This window comes from Balaenoptera acutorostrata, chromosome 10 (assembly GCF_949987535.1).
Source record: "Balaenoptera acutorostrata chromosome 10, mBalAcu1.1, whole genome shotgun sequence".
Taxonomy (NCBI): Eukaryota; Metazoa; Chordata; class Mammalia; order Artiodactyla; family Balaenopteridae; genus Balaenoptera; species Balaenoptera acutorostrata.
In genome coordinates this window covers 4,657,530-4,679,598 of record NC_080073.1, presented here as the reverse complement: position 1 = coordinate 4,679,598, position 22,069 = coordinate 4,657,530, and the positions used below count along the sequence as shown (strand labels likewise).

Here is a 22,069-nt window from a genome sequence, read left to right as displayed (position 1 = left end):
TCTGTGTACTTGTCCCGTAGCTGGGAGATTTCTATCTCAATCACTGACTGTTTCACACTTGAAACCATTGAGAGTCTGAGGTCCCCCAGGAGAGAAACTGGCCCCTCCCCAGCTCCCCTCAGAGTCCAGCGGGGCTGACAGTCATGTAAACGCTCAACCACCACTCACTGTGTAGCTGTCATAGAGCCCAACTCAGCTGGCACTGGACCAGAGACACAGAGAAGGGAGCGAAGATGGCTTTCTGATCTGTTTGGGGGATGTGGGGAGAAGGGCTGGTCAAGGAAGACTTCTGAGAAGGGGGAGCTCTTTGAAGGAAGAAGAGAAATTCCCTAAGCAGACAGAGGGAGGGCAGGGCAGTGAGAACAGCATGTGTGAAGGTATGGCAGTGACAGTAAACATGGGAATGGCAGCATTGTGTCAGGTGTGGCGAAGGGTGTACAAGGGAGCCTGGCTTCTGATAACAGCAAGGCTGGTTGACTTTCACTGAGCATTTACTGCCTGTCAGGGGCTGCTCTGGGTACCTGACAACAGTTAACTCACGACACCCTCCTAACAACCTCCTGAGACTGGTGCCCTTGTTACCTCTGTTCCTCAGTGGAGTTAAGGAGGCGGGGACAGGTGGAAGGATTTGCCTGAGGTCACGGGCGGCTGACTTGGGCAGAGACCTTCCCCAGAGGCGTGCTGCCCTTCCTGCCTGACCAGAGGGCCTTTGCAGGATGAACCGGGCGCTGAGTGAGCCCTGCCGTTCTGTCCATGGGCTGGGCTCCCAGGAGCCGCGGGGCGGGCCTGCAGCACCTGCGGGCCCTCAGCCTCGTCTCTCACTGCCCAGGGAGCTGAGGGCAGACGGGCAGGGCGGAGGCTCTGTTACGAGACCTCCGCTCCCTGTCTCCCCTCTCTCACTCACCCACGCCACTGAAAGTCAAGGCCTCCCCTTGCTGTCAGCTCCGCCGTTTTCTACCCGGCTTCCCTCGGGCAAGACACCAACCTCGGTCTCATCAGCAAAATACCATTCGTATGACACTGGGCCATGTGAAATGGCTGTTTTTATAGCTCAAAAAACAGTTGACTGTTGGAAATTTCACACAGTTCCACCTACTAGCATCCAGTAGGATCAAATAAGACACCCATACAACAACTAAGCATGGCTCCTGGGATGCACAAGCACTTGACATAGGGTCAGCGGTGTGTCCATGCAGGCAGGAGCCCTGGCAGAGCTCCTCACAGGTATGAATGATGCAGAAGTGAGTAAGAAGCGGTTTGTGGCTTAAGGAGCTTGTGGGAGACATGTGACTAGGCATATTACAGAAATATGGCCTGAATTAGATTGGGCCCCCAAAGGGTGACTAGTTAGAGGCACAAGGGCATGTCTTACACGACCGAACCATGGCGAGGTCTGTAGGGCCAGCACTGGCAGCTGGGCCAGGGCCCGGGGTGCCGGGGTGTGCCCTGCCTCACCTCTCTTTGCCTGCCTGGGGTCTCTCCCTGCCAACAGCTCTCACGAACTTCACACTTACCTGCTCCTATGACCCAAGAACTAGGACTGACCCTCCTTCTGGTTCCAAACTCGACAGTACCAGGCTGTGAGAATACGGTCCCTCCCATACAGACAGCTCGGCTGAAGTGTGGGGAGGTGTGGTCCTGGAAGGGAGGGTATTGTCAGACAGCCCCTTATGAGTCCACCATCATGTGTGTCTCCTGGCTGCAAGTGACAAAACCCAATTCAAACTACCTTAGCAATAAAGGAAATTTACTGGCTCACGACACTGGGAGGTTCAAGAGATGAATCTGGCTTCAAGCATGGCTGCATCCAGGAGTCAAACTGGTTCATCAAGAACCTGTTTCTCTTGTCCATGTCTTGGCTTTGCCTCCCTCCCTCTTGACCTCACACTTGGGTAGGCTGTGCTCCTGGCAGCTCTGGGGACAAAGGGTCCTTGTAGGTAGCAAACTGAAGGAGAAGAGTCCCTCTTTCCCAACTCAGCCAGCAAGAGCCTCAGGACCAACTGTGACTGGCCTGACTTGAATTACTTGTCCAGCTCTTGAGCCAGGATCATGGGATTAGTTCACCTGAATGATGGGGAGCGGGAATGGGGGAGGGTGTTTCGTGAAAAAGAGCTCAGTTACCACGGGAAGCGATGTAGTGTGGCAAAACCACACATAAACCAAAGAAGTCACAGTGAGGTAGGTGCTGTAACAGAGAGGGTGGCAAAGCCGGGGTCACCTGAATGTATGTGGGGAAGTCAGGGCAGGCTTCACAGGGGAGAGGCTGCCTACGTCCTCAAAAGGTTACACACAGAATGACCACGCGACCCAGCAAGTTCACTCGTAGGTGTACACCTCAAAAGAAATGAAAACAGGTACTCGGACAAGTACATGTACACTATGTTCACAGCAGAATTATTCATAGTACCCAAAAGGTGGAAACAACCCAAATGGCCATCAACTGAGAAAGGATAAACAAAACCCTTCTTTTGTGGTCTGCCCCTACAGAAGGATATTATTCAGCTATGGAAAGGAATGAAGTAATGATCCATGCTACAACATGGATGAACATTGAAAACATTATGCTGAGTGAAAGAAGCCAGACAAAAGGTCACATTTTGGATGATTCCATTTATATGAAACATCCAGAATAGGCAAATTCATAGACAGAGCCCAGAATGGTGGTTGGCGTGTGTGGAAGGGGGAAATGCGGAGCGCCCGCTTATCAGGTATGGGGTTTCCTTTTGGGATGATGAAGCTGTTTACAAACTAGATAGAGGCAGTGGTTGTACAATATTGTAAATCTACCAAATGCCACTGAGTTGTTCACTTTAAAATGGTTAATTTTTTTTTTTTAAGAAATGTTTGTTTTTTTAATTAACTAATTAATTAATTTATTTTTGGCTGTGTTGGGTCCTCGTTTCCGTGCGAGGGCCCTCTTCAGTTGCGGCAAGCGGGGGCCACTCCCCACCGCGGCGCGCGGGCCTCCCACCGCCTCAGCCTCTCCCGTTGCGGAGCACAGGCTCCAGACGCGCAGGCCCAGCAGCTGTGGCCCACGGGCCCAGCCGCTCCGCGGCACATGGGATCCTCCCAGACCAGGGCTCAAACCCGCGTCCCCTGCACTAGCAGGCAGACTCCCAACCACTGCGCCACCAGGGAAGCCCTAAAATGGTTAATTTTATGTTATGTGAATTTCACCTTAATAAAAAAAAAATTTGACCAGAAAAAAACCCCAAAAAGGACAAATAATGTATGTTACCTGGCATTTGTTCCAAATGGATCCAGTTTGAGGGGAGAGGAGGGCAAGATTGACCACAAGTTGGTAACTGTTGATTGGGGTTTATTACCCTATTCATTTATGGCCTATGTTTGAAAAATTCCTTAATAAAGAGTAAAATAAAAGAGTAAGAGTGCTTCCCTGGTGGCACAGTGGTTAAGAATCTGCCTGCCAATGCAGGGGACACAGGTTCGAGCCCTGGCCCGGGAAGATCCCACATGCCGCAGAACAACTAAGCCCGTGTGCCACAACTACTGAGCCTGCACTCTAGAGCCCGCGAGCCACAACTACTGAGCCCGCGTTTTACAATTACTAAAGCCCGTGCATCTAGAGCCCGTGCTCTGCAACAAGAGAAGTCACCGCGATGAGAAGCCCGCACACCGCAACGAAGAGTAGCTCTCACTCGCCGCAAGTAGAGAAAGCCTGCGCGCAGCAACGAAGACCCAATACAGCCAAAAAAAAAAGAGTAAAAGCTTGTCAGGCAGATAAATAGGGTGGGGGGGTGTCACTGCAAGAAGAGGGAAGAGCACATGCAAAGGAGCAGAGAAGTGAAGCAGTACAAGGCAGGACGGGAGGAGCGGGGGACACCTGCGTGAGGACTTGGGCTGAGTCCAAGGTCACATGACTAGTGGGAGGCCAGGCTTCCTTTCTTCCTTCCTCCCTTCCTTCCCTCTCTCTCTCCTTCCTCACTCTCTTTTTTTTAAAATAAAATCTTGGTTTTAAGCAGAAATAGTCTCAAAGCTGCTAGATCAGCAGTCACAAAGTCCAAGCACACATCTTACTTACTGGTGGGGACTCATTCAGAATCCAGTTAACCTTACTTTGGATATAATTCTGATGAGTTGGGTTATACGGAATCCCAGCCCACAGTAGATGAAAAGCAGTTTTTAGTGGGGAAATGAAAGGCTTTTAGGTAAGGCAAGCACAGTGGCAATAATGAAATGTGACAGCCACAGCCTGGGTTGGGAAGATATGGATAGGAAAGCTTATGAAAAGAGATATTAGCATAAAAACACATAAAATGCAAATCAAGACCATGAGATACCACTCCACACCCATGGGATGGGTATAATTAAGAAGTCAGATGATGACAAGTGCTGGTGAGGATGTGCAGACAGCTGGTAGGAATGTAAGATGCTTCAGCCACTTTGGAAACAGTCTGGTAGTTTCTCAAAAGGTTAAACATAGTTACTGTATGACCCAGCAATTCCACTCCCAGGTATATACCCAAGAGAAATGAGACAAAGGTCCATTCAAAAACTTGTACGTGAATGTTCACAGCAACACTATTCATAATAGCTAAAAAAATGGAAACAACCCAAATATCCACCAACTGATGAATGGATAAAAATGTGTATCCATACAATGCAATATTATGTAGCAGTAAAAAAGAATGAGGTACTGAAACATGCTACCACATAGATGAACCTTGATAACATCCTAAGTGAAAAAAGCCAGTCACAAAGGACCACATATCATGTGATTCCATTTACATAAAACGTCCAGAATCGTCAAACCTATAGATAGAAAGTAGATTAGTGGTTTCTTAGGGCTGGGAGAATAGGAGGGTGACAGCTAATGGGTGGAGGGTTCCATTTTTAGGTGATGAAAATGGTCTGGAATTAGTGATGCTGGATGCACAACTGTCAATAAACTAAAAACCACCGAATAGAACACTTTAAACGACCGAATTGAATGGTATCTCATTAAAGCTGGTATTTTCAAAAAATAGTAAGTACAGTAGTCTGGGTTGTTTCAGTGCAGGGGCAAACAGCATAACATTCCAATTATCCAAGTCAGTGTCTCTGGGCTGGCAACCTGGTCGTGACGATTAAATGAATTTCAGCAGGAAGTGTTTCATTTATGTTCTGGAAGATACCTAATGAAAACACGTAAGAGAGAAAAAAATGCTTCCAGTGCATAAAGAAGTGTGATTCAGGGTCTCTGAGTCCAAATCCTGACTTTGCCATTTACTAGTGAAACGACTTGCCCATAGGATAAAACCCAAACACCTATCTGAGTTTGTTTTCATCTGCAACATGGAAATTACACCATCTCCTCTTCAGAGCAACTGTAAGAATTAGCAGTAAAACAAGTTGCACTGTGCCTGGCACAGACTAGGAATTCAATATGTAGCAATTTTAAAATTCCACTTTTCAAAGAGCACCCATCATGCGCCAGGCACCATTCCAGGCACTGAGGACACAGCCATGAACACAACAACGTCCTTACCTGTGGTTAAGAAGTCACCAGTAAAATCTATTGTTAGCCCCTCAGCCCGGTGTAAATGCATCCGTTAGTCAGCTTTTGTTCTCTATGGCTGGGATGCTCTCTTCTGTTGTTTCTATGGTCATAGTATTCTTGACACATACTGATTACTTTTTGGTTTTCCAAACCAACTCAAGAGCCAGAGCTGGCTACAGACAGCCCAAACTCTGGCTACTGGGTCCTTCATCAGGTAAGAATGAGAGACATGATATAGTCTGAAGAGATTCAGATGAGTGAGACAGGTCCCTGTCCTCAAGGAATTCTCAGTCTATTAATAACAATAATTGAGACCATTTGTGGAGCTGGGTGAGGCACTGCACAATTATTTCATTTAATCCTCACAACCGCTCTCTAAGGTATAGTGGTTATTATAATTTATTTTCATCATGGTTTGCTGTACATTTTAATAGAGTCTCAAACACTACTGAAATGAAGTCTTCTAAAAGAATATTCCTTTGGACAGTTTAAGCATTCATTAAGACAGAAGCCTGAATAAATTTGTAAGTACTCTTGTTGTAGAATTTAACGATTCTAATGCCAGAAGTGACATACATTTATATATATGAAGTGAATTCTGAGCTTCCTATACCCTCACTATACCCTCACCTCCCAGATCAAACAAAAAGTTTAAGCTCCTTCCATTACAGGATCAAAAGGCAAAAGATCAAATACCTTGGACAGCATTTCTCAACCAGCCAAGTGACTTGGATGACATGAAAAGGAGGCTACTGGTTCCTTCCAAAAGGGCTATAATTGTCTTTAAACACAGGATGGGTCACTACACCACTCGACACCTTCTTGCAGCCACAGGGTAAACCTTCAGCGTGGCGTTCAGAATTTTTCGCAACTATTTTTAACTTTGTCCCCGATTCACATGTTCTTCCAGGCACCCTCCCAGCCATCTGAGGCTCTGATCCATTGCTTGAACCACTCACCTCGGCCTTTGTCACCTCCGTGGTTTTGCCAATACTGTTCCTTCAACTTGGAAGGCCCTCCTCACTCATCTTCACTCACCATAAACCCATCATCTCTCAGCCCAGACACCCCCCACCTCCTCCATCCAGCTTTTTCCAACTGCCCGGTCAGAACTGCTCCCTCCTCTTTGCTCCCACACATGGCTTCCAGCTCTATTACAACACAGGTTCCTCTCCCCTTGACTGAGCACGTCTCCACAGCCTGGTCTGGTACACAGAGTGGCTCTCAAATGCTGCAGGATGAATGAAGGGCTGAACTGAACAGGTGGTACCAGCTGCTGCAAGCCCACCGCCCCACGTCCTGTCTGGCACCGGGATGGCCATCTGACCACAGCGCCTAGAAATCCAGGGCGGCAAGAAAGCCCACCGGGTGGTCCCAAGTTGGTCCAGAGCTCCTTCTAAGGCAATCCTAAAGCAAAAGATGTTCCATTACAGTCTGGCATGAGTAACACTGTCATCTCTTTTCCACCTCTCAAGGGACCTGTTATTTTCTTTTTAAAAAGTTTTGATTTTTTAAAGATACACAAATACATTTGTATTAAGAGATTCATACTTTATAGGAGTCAAGCATGAAAGTCCTATTTCACCATCATTCCTCCCACTCCCTTTCCCAGAAGTAATTACTGGGGACAGTTTAATGTGGTTTCATTTCTATATACTTACATACATATATTTATGCAAAAAAACTATTCTGAACACAAATAGACAATATACTATTTCACCACTTTTTTTTTCCATTTAACGCACTGATTTACATATGAGGCCGAACATTTTCTACTGAATGCTTATTGGTGATTAATTTCTTTTTCTGTGAATCTTTTGCCTATTTTCTACTAGTTGACGGTTTTCTCGGTTTGTATTAACTCTTTGTGGACACCCAATCTTTTGTTACGTACATTGCACAGACCTATTTTCCATCACATTCATTTACCATTTCCTAATTTTGGGCAAGCCACTTAAGTTTCGTTTCCTCAGCTAGACAATAAGGATGACAAGGCCTGTGTAAGACCCTGGGGAGAATTAAGTGAGAATTGCATTACGAGTACCAAACATTAAGCCCAGCATTCAGTAAGTACTCAATAAATGTTAGCTACTCTTCATTACCTAGATTTGGGGTCACAAGTTGGCTAGTTTAGTTTAGCTCACGGAGTTTTAAAACACTACAGTTGCACACTTCAGGTGAGGCCGACATTTTCTAGTTGGCCACACACCCATCCCCTGCCTCCCCAGTCTGTTGTCTACACCACAGCTTCTCAGATTTATGTTTCCAGCCTTCCACTCTCCAAAGTTTTTAATGGATGACAATAAATCAGGCTTTCAAATTATCAGCTGCGGTCAGGGCTGTTCTGGGTGCCCACTGTGCACTGTGAAACTCTAGGACGTGTCATTCACAGTGTAGTTTTCTTACGGCCCCTTGGGATTGGCTGGCGTACGACCTGCACATCTGTACATGGCAGCCTGGTCCGTATTTCAAGAAGTTTAGGGCATTCTCACAGCGAGTTTAAAAGTTTTCACAAGCGGCATCTCTTATTTTCACATCACCCACAAGGTAGGATCAAGATGGGTGTGATATCTCTAGTTTATAGATGGGGTAGGAGGCACAGAACTAGTAAGCCAGAAGTGCGGCCTAAATAAACATCTCGACATTCAGATTGAGGGTGTGAAGGACCAAGCCATGAGGACCCTGTTTGGTACCCTGTCAAAGGCAAGATTAGGGACTTCCCTGGCGGTCCAGTGGTTGAGACTCTGCGCTTCCACTGCAGGGGCCGTGGGTTCAATCCCTGGTCAGGGAACTAAGATCTTGCGTGCCGCAGCGTGGCCAAAAAAAAACAAAAACAAAAAACAAAAAGGCAAGATTAGAGCTTCTCGATTTCCAGAGACCTCCCAGAGATCATCAAAGAAAAGCCGTAATAGAAACTACTACATCTATACCAAAACCATAGCTGGAGTTAGGCTAGAAGATAACCCCTTTCATGAATGTAGAACTTCAAACCTCAAACGTTTTTATAAAGTAAGTTTTTACTCCCATCATAACATTGGTTTATTAACAAAGCCTTGTAACAATGGACAGGGATTATTATACCCATTGCGGGCATCAGATGCTGAATTTGGGGGGTACTGCCTCTCAAGAACTCCCTCCCAAGAACTCCCTCCAAAGCACTAAAAGGCAGTCCTACCTACCAGCCTAAAGGAACTGTGGCAAAATGCCAGTCTGAAATGAAGTGTATACAATCCGGGGAGACGGTGACAGCTACCCAGCTATCAGCTATCAGTTACAGTTTTAAGATACTGGCTAAACACACACACACACACACACACACACACACACACACACACACTCTCACAAAGTTTCTAATGCACAAGCTAGTGGAAAGTTTTCAGACTGACAAACTTGTCACCGGAACTGAATATGCAAAAATAAAGAGCAAAACAAACCCGAGTCCAACCACCTCGTTAATAGCTGAGGTCTTTATTTCAATTTGTATGTACAGTAAAAGTGCTGCTGAGAATCTGCAGCAACCAGACAAAACAAAAATGTAATTCTCTCTCAACAATTAGCAGCTTAAGATCTATCAACTACAGTGTTAATGTTCACACGTTCACAAGTGTCATTTCTGTACTTTTCAATTCGTGCAAGTGAGTTTTTATTCTTACATACTTTGATAAAACACACTTACAGTCTAGTAGTCAATCCTACTGAGGGCATCACCCAGCATACACGACACACAGACAGAAATGTTAACTCTTAGAGCCACGTTCAAAATCCCCAGCTTCACGTGGGGGTGGGAACCATAATTTTACCTGTCAGTTTTTTGATAATATTTGGTTTTGTTTTGGATGCACATTTTCCGAGGCTGAAAGGCAGCTCCTCACTGGAACTCACTTGGAATGCAGCATTTCATCTGACTGTACCTCAAAGGAATATGAAATCAGAAACAAAACCAAATACAGCGAAGACCACATGAAAATTATGCTCATTGTTACGACATGGCTAGCAAGGAAGGCTTGATCTAACTTTTTCTTCGTATCAGATTTTTACCTCAGTTGGGTGGAGGGGGTACAGGGGAGAGGGAAAACCCCACCCAGTCAGGGAAGTGTAAAATTTAACCTACTTTTGCTTCTTAAGGAGCCAGTGGAATAGAAAGCCTTCCTTGCTAGGATGCACTGAATATCTTTCCAAAGAACTGAAATTGGAGCAGACAGAAGTGCCGTTCAACTATCATAAAAAAGGTAAATGTTAGTCACTCTACAACCTGAACAGAGTCACCCAGGCTACCATAGTCAGCCTCATACACCAGCACTAACCAGTAATCCCGGAATGCTTCATTTCAAATGGAATGCATGTAGTCTTTAAAAGAGAAGAAGCATTAGAGTGATAAGTTTCCATCCACAGAACTGTTAAAACCATTAGAGCGAGGTTATAGAAGAGCTTTGAATAGATAAGAGAACCCAAGAACAGCCACAATGCAAAGAAGCTCAAAGGCAACAGGTATAGGCAGCACAAAGTGGAAGGAAGGCAAGAAAATAGATGCATGGTTACAAACAGCATTAAAATGCAGACAACTGTTGGGCCTGGTGAATAATCAAGGGACAAGAGATCTAGAAAGCCATTACCGTGCCTGACCTAGCCTGGAGGTCCTTCCGGGGACATTTTGAGAATGGAGGATGGACAGTCAGCGCGGGCCTGTTTGGCTGGGAGCTCAGGGGGCTTTCCAGAGGTGAAAACCTTCCTTTGACAGAAACTGTCCCAAGGCAAATGGGAACAATTTTAATCCATCTAGCCAGTGACTTCCAGTGCCCACAATACTTCGTAGCCTCTACACAGTTCAGGGGACTCAGAAGTTCTGTCTTAGAAGAACTGGAGGATTGTGGCTAGAGCATCTTTCCAATAACTTTGTGGGACTGTCTTTCCCTCACGAAAGCAAAAAATTAGGAAAAACTGTGCTAGTTTGACAAGGTCATGGTGTCCTTTGGCACTTCTGCCTAAAGTCACTGCAATATCTTTAGGCAAAGTTAACATTGTAAATACATAGGCTTGCGAACAATTTGTTTTTGGCCTGAACATAAATTGGTTCCAATTATTTTTTAAAAGAAAAATCACCCCTGTGGTGCCTGCTCTGGGCACTGATTTTGAGAGGTCAACAGAGCTAACAGGTGTACTACAATCATTGGGGGATGGAGTGAAGATTGGGGTACCTGAGTTAAAATATGAAAATGATTATGGAAACAACATGCTGTTTCTGAGAAGGCCAGCCTGCCAAGCCACATGAGGCTGGAGCTGTCATGTAAGCCATCCTCTCAGACAGACAGGCAGTGTTAACCTATTCCAGAAGAATTTCCTGGTATAGGGGAGATAGGCAGAGCATGCTTTGCTACTCTTTTCAGGGCAAAGTATGTGCCCCTTGCTCACCACCTGGTTGCACAGAACAGAGGCCAAGAGGGAACAGCATTTGTGATTCAATACTATGAATACGAAAAGGTTGGCCAAGCTTTCTAGATAGGCTCTAAAAGCCCAAAGTTCCACCAGGATGGTAGAACTGGTTATAGGATGGGGAAGAAGGCTCAGTCCATTTTTCTAAACTGTCTATAAAGGTCCACTGAGCATAGTTATGTTAATAAGTCAGTCTAGATGAAGAGGACGCTGACAACATTTTATACCCCAAACTTGAGTCCTTCTAACCTGACATTTCCTTTTCTGCTCTTTAGAGAGAAATCACCTTCAGTTGATTCTCTCGGGCAGACAGAATAAAGCTTTGAAATTAAAGATGCTGGGGCCAAAATGCAGACAGAAGATTCCACATCACTTTGGTTTCAGTTATTAGGGGGTGTAAAAAAATAAACTAAGAAAACACAAGGAATTATTTATGACTCTCATAGTACAGTCTCAATTTTTCCTACAGATAATCCCAGCCCAAAGTCACTGGGTAAACATACTGTTGGGGCAAAAAAAATCTCTACCCTATCATGCTGGTTTGTGGAAACAGCCTCCCCCTCTCCCTGCGCACCCCTTTCCTCTCCAACCAAGCCAAGCCCATAAAGTGGTGGTGTCGGGTGGCAGGACACCAAAAAGCAGTAGCAGCAGCCAGAGGATGGAGTTTAAGCTGGGTCTCAAAACAAGGGTGTCACAGGGTGGCATTTACAGCAAGTGTTCCTTTACTCAAATTGTTTCAAGACAAGAGGGAGCAGCACACTTAAATATCCACACATTTCTTCATTTAAAAACATCACTTCTTTATTTCAAAGGAAAAAATAAAAGACCCTCCCAACCCTTTCCAAAAAAACCCAATAATAATAATAACAATAATAAAAAATCCTATTAGAAACCATAAGGAAGCACTGAGAGTTTGAGTATTACATTCTTCAAGTATGCTGTTCAGATTTTTTGTTTTTTAAATTGGTGACTATACACATATTTAAAAAAACCTTAAAAGTGAGGCCACGGGATTCGCTTAAAGTTAAGTATTTAGAGGGCTACTTCAAAATACTGTAGTAGGACTGTGCAGTGATCCTTTGGGGCATGATGCTCTCACTTGTGTATCCTAGCAAAGGTTAAGGGACCAGGTTCAAAAGTGATCATACTTCCAGGGTTACCATGAGTGGCCAACTTGGGTGAGAAAGCCAGGGAGATCCATGTGTTCTTCCACGGACAAGGAAAATCCACCCTGAATCCAGAAATTCAGACATGGAATGTGGTAGGACTTCACAGTAAAGTTAGTCTGGGAGGGGGAGAGGTGGTGAGCCCAGACAAGGCAGGGTGTTAGGTTTAACTGGTTTCCCTAATCAGGTTTTCGCATCTTTTTAGTGGATTTTAGTGCAGTCCTTCAAGCCACAATTTAAAATGCCCTTCAGTGTGCTCCAGATTGTTGGTTCATGTTAAAGGACTGTTTAAGATCTGCATCCCAAGGAAAATCATGCTACATAAAAATGATCCAAGATTTTTGCCCAAAAAACTTCTTGGATAAAATCTAAAAAATACTATTGCAATTGCGTCTTTTGAAGAAAAAAACATTATTCTAAATGTAAACAGATTCACTCAACTCTTTTGTTGTTGTAGAAAACTTCAGAGTAGGTAAGTTGCTGTCTAATTCTTCGCCGCATGCACTCGCCAGAGGGTAGGGGAGCACTGCCTTCTTGTGCCAGCATCATCTGGAGGAGGAAAAGAACCGTTCCACGTAGCTGAAGAGGGCATCCCAGTGCTTCCAGAGAAAGGCAATGAAAACCACAAGGAATAAAGTGCTGAACGTCCTGTTGCGAGTCTTCATGAGGGGAACCACGCAGTTGGCTACCGTGGAGACAAAGACCAGAAGGACTGCCATGACCGCCAGGAGGATGTTGATGAGTTTGCCCAGAAGGTTCCGGGCGGTGGCATTCTCCAGCCCTTCCAGCTGTACCACCTGCTGCTGCTGCTGCTGCAACTCCATCTTGGAGATGCGGGTCTGGCACGCCTCCAGGGCCTCCTGTGGGCCAGACAGGGAAGAGTTAAGCTTTCTGCTCACAAGCACTGAGTAGCTGACATGCCCCTTGGGCGAGCCAGATGCATCTTGAGCCACGCCCATGATTTAAAATATGCTAGAGTCTTGAATGTGAGAGGCCAAATGCATAACTCACAATTCAAGTGACTATTATTCACCTAAACTGCCTTCCATTGCATTCCTGTGGGACAGCTCACAGGAAGCAGTTGCCACAATTAGATTTGGTCTTGAATATTTTAATAACAAGATCTCAAATATATGATTTTGTTTCTTTTTCCATTTAAAAATTATTAAGTTGCACAGGACACACGTAATTGTTCAACATAAAAACATTTCAAATAGGACACAAAGGCAGTCTCTCTTGGTATTTTCCTCAGTTCCAGTCCCTGCCCTTGACGTAACTCTGTCAATTTGGTGTGTGCTCGTCCTTTCACCCGTGTTTAAGTCTATACACATATGTCCCTAGGGATATGCATGGAATTATTTAAAAATTGTCTGCCTTAATGAAAATAGTATCATACCCTAGGACTGATCCACAGCTTGCTTTTTTCACTTGACAGCGGGTCCTGGAGATCTCTCCGTGTCAACGCGTAGAGGCCCACCTAGTTCTTTTTAACGGCTACCTAGCATTTATAGCTTGGATATGTCACAGTTTATTCAGCCAGTTCCCTACTGGAGAGACATAGGTTATTTCCAACTTTCCCACTACAACAATGGAGAGGTGAACATCCTTTGGACATCCCTGTACACGCTACCTGGTGTTTTTCAAGTTAAATAACTCCCTGACATCAGGGGAAAGGGCTCCCTGCTCTGTCTTCTTAAGAAGAGCTGATCTCTGTGAAGAGGACAGACACTATGCCCAAACACTTGACCAAACATTTCAAGTGATCTGCTCCTCTCAAGGCCATAATCTTCACCCATGAGTTTATATAAAATTTACCATAACACTCAGAGGACAGAACCTAGTTTCTTAGCAATGGTCAGATACCCTCCAAAGCTCAGCAGTGGTGGGAGCCCTGGGTTTTCAGTGGGCCCTGGTTTCCTGGGATTTGAGGTGAAGGCTAGGCAGCTTCAGACTGAAGCTAAGCTAGAGAATGGACATACAACAGATACATACCAGCCCAGAATGACCTTGGGGAAAAAAACTAAAACGTAAGCAGAATTCCGGGGCATGGAGAAGATGGCATCTGGGCAAATGATCTAGACATTCCCTTGATTCTTTGTAATACAAGTTTCCCGGACCACTTCCCTTCTCTAAGACTAGTTTATTTCAAGATGCTTTCATATGAAACCACCAACTGTTTTCTTAGAAATATCTCCCAAATGGCATGAGAAAAAGTTAAATATTGTATTTTCCCAGAGATTAAACTAGAGGAGTATTAGCCTTAAACATTATTGCCTCATGTGTTATTCTTGTAAACTGCCTGGCAATGCACCTGTAAAAGGTTTGGATTTGGCAGCTAGCACAAAAGCCCCCTTTACCATAGAAGAAGATAGGTAAGGTGGCCCTGAGACATGTCACAGCAGTTCCTGAAGCAGCAACGAACAGATGTAACACATGTGTTTTTCCATATACTGAGACAATTGTGATCCTAAGAAACATTTCCTAAGAACGCAAGCAAGCATACCACCTCCAAAAGGCATAGACTTTTGAGAAATGCACCTCATCTGAAGAGCAGGTGTATTACAGTTGGTATAAGCTTCTCAATATTCTACCCTCTCCATCCTTTTTTCCCCCTAAACATTTTTTTTATTGTGGTAAAATACACATAACATAAAATTTACCACTTTAATCATCTTAAAGTGTTTAATTCAGAAGCATTTAGTAAATTCACAATGTTATGCAACCATCACTACTATTAAATTCCAGAACATTTTCATCATCCCCAAAATAAACCCCCTACCTTTTACCTATCACTCCCTTCCCCCTTCCCTTAGTTTCTGGCAACCACTAATCTACTTTCTCTCTCCAGAGATTTGCTTATTCTAGACATTTCCTATAAACGGAATCATACACTATGTGGCCTTTTGTGACTGGCTTCTTTCACTGAGCATAATGTTTCAAGGTGTATCCATACTGTAGTATGTATCAGGACTTCATTCTTTTTTTTCTTTTTTTATTGTGGTAAAATACATATAACATAAAATTTACAATCTTAACTATTTTTAAGTGTACAGTTCAGTGGTATTAAACATTCATAATGTTGTGCAGCCATCACCACCATTTATCTCCATAGCTCTTTCATCTTATAAAATTGAAACTCTGGACCCATTAAACAATAACCCACCCCCCATCCCCCTAATCCCTTAGCCCCTGGAAACCACCGTTCTACTTTCTGTTAGCCTTCTGCTTTTACACCTGATTCTTCATGCTAACCTGGATGTCCCGAGCCCGTTCATAGGACTGATATGCAATTTTCTCTTCCATGCTGGCCAATTCCTGCTTCAAGTTCAAGATTTCATTCTGGTGGAGCTCTGTTAGGTCATTTAGTTGTTCTTCTAATCGTTCACATCTAAGAAGGGGGAAAAGTTAAATTTTTTATGCATTCTGTATTTTTCTTGGTATTATTCACACCCAATCCCCAAAATCCATTCTGCAAAGGAAGAAAATAAAAGCACAAAGAAATTAAGTGAGTGGCCTGAGGTAACAGGGCATGCTAGTGGGTACAGCTCTTAGTCCCTGGAATGGACAGCTTGTCACAAGGCCATATCATAGCAGCAACATGGCTCTTCCACATCTCTCAACACATGGTATTTGTAGCGAGGCCAGCAGCCCTGATTAGTTTTGAGCATATCCATTATAAACGAGGCAGTTCTTATTCTGCTCTGAGCAGTATATGGGAGAGGCAAAAACTACAGCAACATTAAGCAGGTCTTATCAGAAGATAAACAGCACATAAATGGAAACTGACCTTCTGGCAATCACCAGTAGCTTATTCCAACACCGGGCAGGTCACTCACCTGGATGTTCATTATTCAGAGCCCATCATCACTACAGCCAAGCACAGTGTCTGTGACAGTGTCAACAGATATTTACTGAGAGCCTGCTGTGTGCTCGGTATGTTCAAAGTGCTGCGAACACTGCGGTAATAAGCAAGACAGAATGCCTGCCCTCAGTTTACGTTCTGCAGTGGGGGTGGAAGGCAGGAAAACCAAGACAACCGCAGGCATGGATAAGTAAACCAGGAAAGATCAGTACGGGCATATGGCAGAGTGCCCAGCGGCTGATGAAGCTGGAATGGTCAGGGAAGGCCTCTCCCCCATTCAATGCTCTAAACAATGAGAGCTGAAACCTGAGTGATGACATGAATAAGCCCCGTGAAGTTGTGAGGGGAAGAGTATCTTAAAGCAGAAGGAATTGCAAGTATAAAGTTCTCAAGATGGGAATTAGCTTGGCAGGTTTCAGGGACAGGAAGTAGGGACAGTGTGACTGCAGCTGAGTAAAAAACTGTGAGAATGCAGGGAGATAAGGTTCCTCAGGAGGAGGGATCATTTTGTTCATCTTGCACCTCTAGCATTTAGGACTACATATGAAAAGGTTTATTCTACATAAAGATGGGACCTGGGCAGGGCATCTCAGGACCAGTAGGATTGGAACAGTTTTAAAGGATGAGATCAGAGATTCCTGGTGGAAAAAGAACACAGGTAAAGGACAGGAGGTGGAAATGTATAGGCTAACTGGAATAGGAGACCTAAGTTGCAGGAAAAAAAAAAGGAAATCTGCCCGTAAAAGGTAGGTAGGGGAGTGGGGATTCTGGAATAGACAGTACAAGGGTCCAAAGCACACTGCTGGCGGGGGTGGGGGGGCGGTGTGGTGACATGATGAACACGGTGTTTTAAGGAACTGGGTTGTCTGCTAGCAGTGAAGCCTGGGCCAGGTTGTGGGTGGAGTTCAAGGAACCAAAAACGGAGCTAAGTAGGTAGGAGAAAGGTTGACGACTACACATTAAGAAGCCTAGAAAGGGAAGAATAACCACAGGTCTAGCTTAGGGCGACTAGAATGGAAGCAACTCAGTCGGACAGAGGGCTCATCCCAACAGGAGAATATATACAGTTGGGGTTCCACATCCTGCAGGTTCCACCAACCTCGGAATGAAAATATTTGGAAAAAAAAAATTCCACCAAGTTCCAAAATGCAAAACTTGAGTTTGCTGTGCGCCAGCAAATATTTACACAACATTTCCATTGTATTAGGTATTATATGTGCTCTAGAGGTGATTTAAAGTATGTGGGAGGATGTGCATAGGTTATATAAGGGACTTGAGCATCTGCAGATTTTGGTATCCGTGGGGGTGGAGTAGGGGGAATGTGTGTCCCGGAACCAATGCCCCGCAGGTGCTACCGCTGAGCGCTGCTCAGGCAAGCACACACCTAACACTAGCGTGTAAGTCTCAGCAGACTTCGTATTAAAAAAATAAAAATGTCAGAACAAACTCAAACATTTAAAACTACCCTCCCTTTTCCTCTTGTTTTTAACCACATGTATAGTACACAAACTTTTAAGGAATACATGGAAGTTCTCTGTTCAAGGTAATTTTTATGTGGCGGCATCACCAACATTCTCCCTTCTAATAACTGTATAATGAATAATTATATTCATTTATATCCTAAACTCCATTCCTCCTCTATGAAACAAGGATTAAAAAAAAGGTGCAGCTGACCTTTTTTTACTATGTTACTGAATCCTATTTAGTTCTCCTGTGTCCTCGATAAGAATCTTTGTGCTGCTTTCTTTCCCACTGAAACTGTCACTAAAGTGACTGAACAATTGATCAGAAAGGTTTCCACTTTTTGTCCGTAACTAGGGCGGATTCTCTGTGACTCTGCCTTTTCACTTTATCTGTGACCCTGCCTTTTCACTTTATCTGTGACCCTGGGCATGTTCAGAAACAGATGCCACCTCTGGAGTGGATTTTCCACCAAATTTTAAGTTCAACAAATGCCACAAGATTATGTTAATATACTGTCTTTTTATGATTGTCCTATTAAGCTCACTGTTTGTGGTGTTTTCAGTGTTTGATGATTTCATTATTCTTTCTCTGCACCACAGAGGGGCTAGAGACTTTTTAAAAGTGGTGTTCCATTGTGTCAGTCCTCTGGGATTTAAGGGAAGGGCTGAGCCTGGCAGCAAAGAACTATCCTAAGCTAAGGATTGATGTGGGGTGGCAGGGAGGGGACCCTGGTGGTAGTGGCAACCAGCCTGCATGCTGATGAAAGCAGACCCAGATGACATCTTTGGCATGTGTTCCATAGGCTACCACCTCAACCCCTTAGCCCACAAACTGTATAGTCTTTCAGGCCTTTCAGGAATGTTGGAGAATCTTATCTGATATTAAACATGGCTCACAAATACCACTAGAACAGATTAAAAAGTAATAGCAGCAGCTGCCATTTATTCAGCGCCTACTATGTAAATTAACTTCCACAACCCCAAGAAGGTAGTAGGTATTATCTTCACTTTACAGATGAGGAAGCTGTAGCTCAGAGAGGTAAAGAGACTTGCCCAAGGGCACACAGAAATTAAGCAGGGGAGCAAAGATTCGAATCCAGGCTGGTTTGACTTTAAAGCCAAAGTTCCTAACCTCTGTGCTATGATGCCACTTTGAAACAATTCAAGAAGCCCAGATAAACTAATTCCCTTCATAAGTAAGAAATGTGAGTCAGGTCTAAAGCTGATCCAAATCACATAGCCACAAAGGGGCCTGGACAGTACTACACTGACGTGATGGTTTGAAGCTTTATGTCAAGGTGGAGTCAATGGAAGGAGGAGTGTAATAAAAAGATTATGGACCTAGAATAAGAAAGAAGATAATAACAAGTGTCGGTGAGGACGTGGAGATTTTCGAACCCTGGTATACTGCTGGTGCAACTGTTTTGGAAAACAAACTTGGCAGCTCCTCAAAGAGCTAAACACAGAGTTACCATATGCTTCAGAAATCCTACTCCAGATATACACCAAAGAGAAACGAAGACTTATTTCCACTCAAAATTTGTACACAAATGTTCATAGGAGCATTATTTATAATGGCCCCAAAGTGGAAACAACTATCAACTGGTGAGTGGATATATAAAGTGTGGTCTATTCATACAATGCAGTATCATTTGGAAAGAAAAAGAAATGAAGTAATGACACATGCTACAATATGGATGAGCCTTGAAAATACTATGTTAAGTGAAGGATGCCAGTAAGAAAGCCCTGAAAATTGTATGATTCCATGTATATGAAATATTCAAAATAGGTAAATCTATAGAGACAGAAAGATTAATGGTTGCCAGGGGCTGGGGCAGGACTGAGAAGACTGGAGACTGATGAAAATGTCCTAAATAGATTATGGTAATGGTTGCATATATCTATGAATATACTAAAACTATTGATTTGCATATCTCAATAAAGCTGTTAAGAAAGATTATGGATGCCTGTAGTTTACTTTGAAATGCATCAAAAAAAATAAAACAGATAAAGGATGGATAGATGGAAAGATATACAATAAGACAATATTGTAAAATGTAGACTCTAAGAGGTGGGTGTATGGATGTTCACTGTACAATCTTTTTCAAGTCTGCAGTGTGTTTGAAAATTTTATAATAAACATTGGGAAAAAATGATTATCGGTGTTATAGCCAGGAGCACTTGGGTTTGATTCCTGGTTCCGCCTCTCAAAGTTGCATAGCAAGTTCCTTCATCTATAAACTGAGGGTAATAATCTCTACCTTGTATATTCATTTGAGTACACAGGAGGTGTTAAAAAATGTCTCTCTCCTTTCCATCTTCACAGTCTACTAAGAACACACTGGCCCTTTCGAAAATGTTTCTACTTCATAATGAAGAAGGCATCGCGTGAGTACGTGCTCCCTGAAAGGAATTCATGGGCAATTTGAAAACCTTTTTAACTAACCAAATATTTCCTGTGGTGACTGACTCATGGCCTTAGTCTCATCTTAGGCTCATCGGCAGTCCACATCACTGTGCTAACTACAAAATAAATCCAATATCTCACACCCTGTTTTACATGTCTCTAAGATGATCACTATTTCACGTACCTCCCTTCCCCTTTAGAGGTGTTAAAATCAGTAGGTTACAAAGAGAAATACACCACAAACAGTTAAAGTATTGTTTGAAAGGTAAAAATAAGTTCCCTGACTATAAAGAATCTTAAATTCTAGGGATTAGAAAAAGCCTACTTAAATCTCTTTCCATCAAGGAACTATTTCTACAACATCACTGACAAGCAATCTCTCTGTGAACACCTCTAGTGGCAGGGTATCGTTTTTCTTAAGGCAGTTGTTTTCACTGCTAGATAGATACAGCTATCTATCCATCTAAAACTGAACTAAAACCTAGCGACTCATAACTCTCACCTCAAGCCCCCTCTCTCATCTACATTACCTGTGATACCTGCATTCAGCAATAGGAGATAGTTCCCTATGGATTTCCACAGAACTAATCCCTAAAGTCCTGACCGCACACACATCTGTCAGTATCATTTTTGAACTCAGTCTGCTGACTGGTTTCTTTCAACTCACTCTCTCTCTTGCCTCATGTTATTTGTAAAGATAAGCCTGCCTTCTATTCCACTGTCTTCATCCTGGGTGGAAGACACCGAAGGCAGGAGGTAAGGGCAAGGCCACTCAGAGCTTAGAGTCTGCTGCTAGAGAGTATCTCAGCTCCTAAGCCTGGTAACTGTCCTTGCTAGGGTGATATACATTTTATTGTATATCATAAAAGGTCAGGTGAGAAGAAGGAAGAATAAGTCAACCTATTTTGTAATTTTTGCCTAGGGCTCAGGAGTTTCATACATAAATCTCTAATTGAAAAGCAAAATCGCATTTGCATTTGTGTTTTATTTATCCTAATGCTCTTGTGAGCATCCATCAATTTAAGGGGGCAGGAATAAAGTGAACAGAAACTTGCCAGGTGGCAAGTGACAGGCAGATTAGGGTATAAGAAATGTTTTTTCTCCCAAACTTTTAACACTTCAACATTCCTTTGAAATGCAACCCTTGAATCCTATATTCTCTTCCAGAATTTTAGATCCAAATTGATGTAGACATTAAGAATTTTCAATATATATAATTTTAAGTCCCCACTTAATTAGATTTACCAACACGCTTTATTGATTTCTTTCACCAATGGTGTGAGTTCATGTTTTTTCTTCTCGAAATATATCCTGTAGTATTTCTTTCAGCAAGGTTTTATATGAGGTAATTTTTATCTACAAAAGTCTGAAAGTGTCTTGATTTTATCCTCTTCCTTGAATAATAAATTAGGTGGACAGAGCAGCCTACATGTAGTTATTCTTCCCTAGCACTTGGAAGGTATCATTCTGTTGTCCTCTGGCAGTATAATGTCTCATTTACTTCATCTGTTTCACACTGGGTTTCTTTTATCAACTAGATTTCCTTGTGACATTTGCAGCTTTTGTTTGAGAGTATTTTATGGAGCTCCCTCCTGCATGTATCTCTTTCAGGTTCCTTTTTGGGCTGTTTCATGGCTTTGGGTTGTGACAAAACATGTTTTGGATACTTACACCTATGAACTAAGATGCTTATTAAATAAGCTAAGATGATTTATTAAATAATACCTGAGGCTGCCCCTCAGATTTTTTAACCCATTTGTGAAAGGAGAAATTCTATAATTATTTAACACTATGCATGAGTATGTAATATTATATATAAATAAGAGAGTACTTGCAAAAGTCCTCAGCACTTGTTTCTAACTCTTGAAGCTTATAAACCAATGTTTGTCATATAATGGTCATTAACATGTCACAGGTTCTGGAAACCATTTTAGGACCGAATTTTGTTCACTCCACATGATATCTAAAGGCTCTCCACCTTCACTGCTTCTGCTTTGCACCTTCTTTTGACTTAGAGATGTTTTTATGCTGTGTTATGCAGTTTGTGCCAGCCGATGTATCAGCTCATCCAGGTTTTGGACTCAAATCCTGGCTCTGCGACACACTGGTGTGAGTGACCCTGTTCATCTGTTAAGAAGAAATCTATCTACTCCAAAGGGCAACTGTGTGGATTACATAGGAGGCAGATGTCTGGCAAAAAAGGGTACAACCCCTAGGTGAGGTGGTTCAAAGGCACTGCTT

The 22,069-nt window shown here is 43.3% G+C and overlaps 1 protein-coding gene across 3 annotated transcripts in view; it reads right to left on the bottom strand.

Annotated features, from left to right (window-relative positions):
* Nucleotides 1–8,939: 8,939 nt before the first annotated feature.
* The window catches only part of TMCC1 (transmembrane and coiled-coil domain family 1), a 156,914-nt gene continuing 143,784 nt past the window's right edge, over nucleotides 8,940–22,069 (bottom strand). For all 3 annotated transcript variants that reach the window (XM_057554412.1, XM_057554413.1, XM_028169092.2), the window contains 2 exons: nucleotides 15,349–15,484; nucleotides 8,940–12,956 (listed from right to left, as the gene is read on the bottom strand). In XM_057554412.1, coding sequence (XP_057410395.1) covers nucleotides 12,642–12,956; nucleotides 15,349–15,484 — 451 coding nt within the window. In that variant the 3' untranslated portion in view covers nucleotides 8,940–12,641. The remainder of the gene's footprint in view (nucleotides 12,957–15,348; nucleotides 15,485–22,069) is intronic.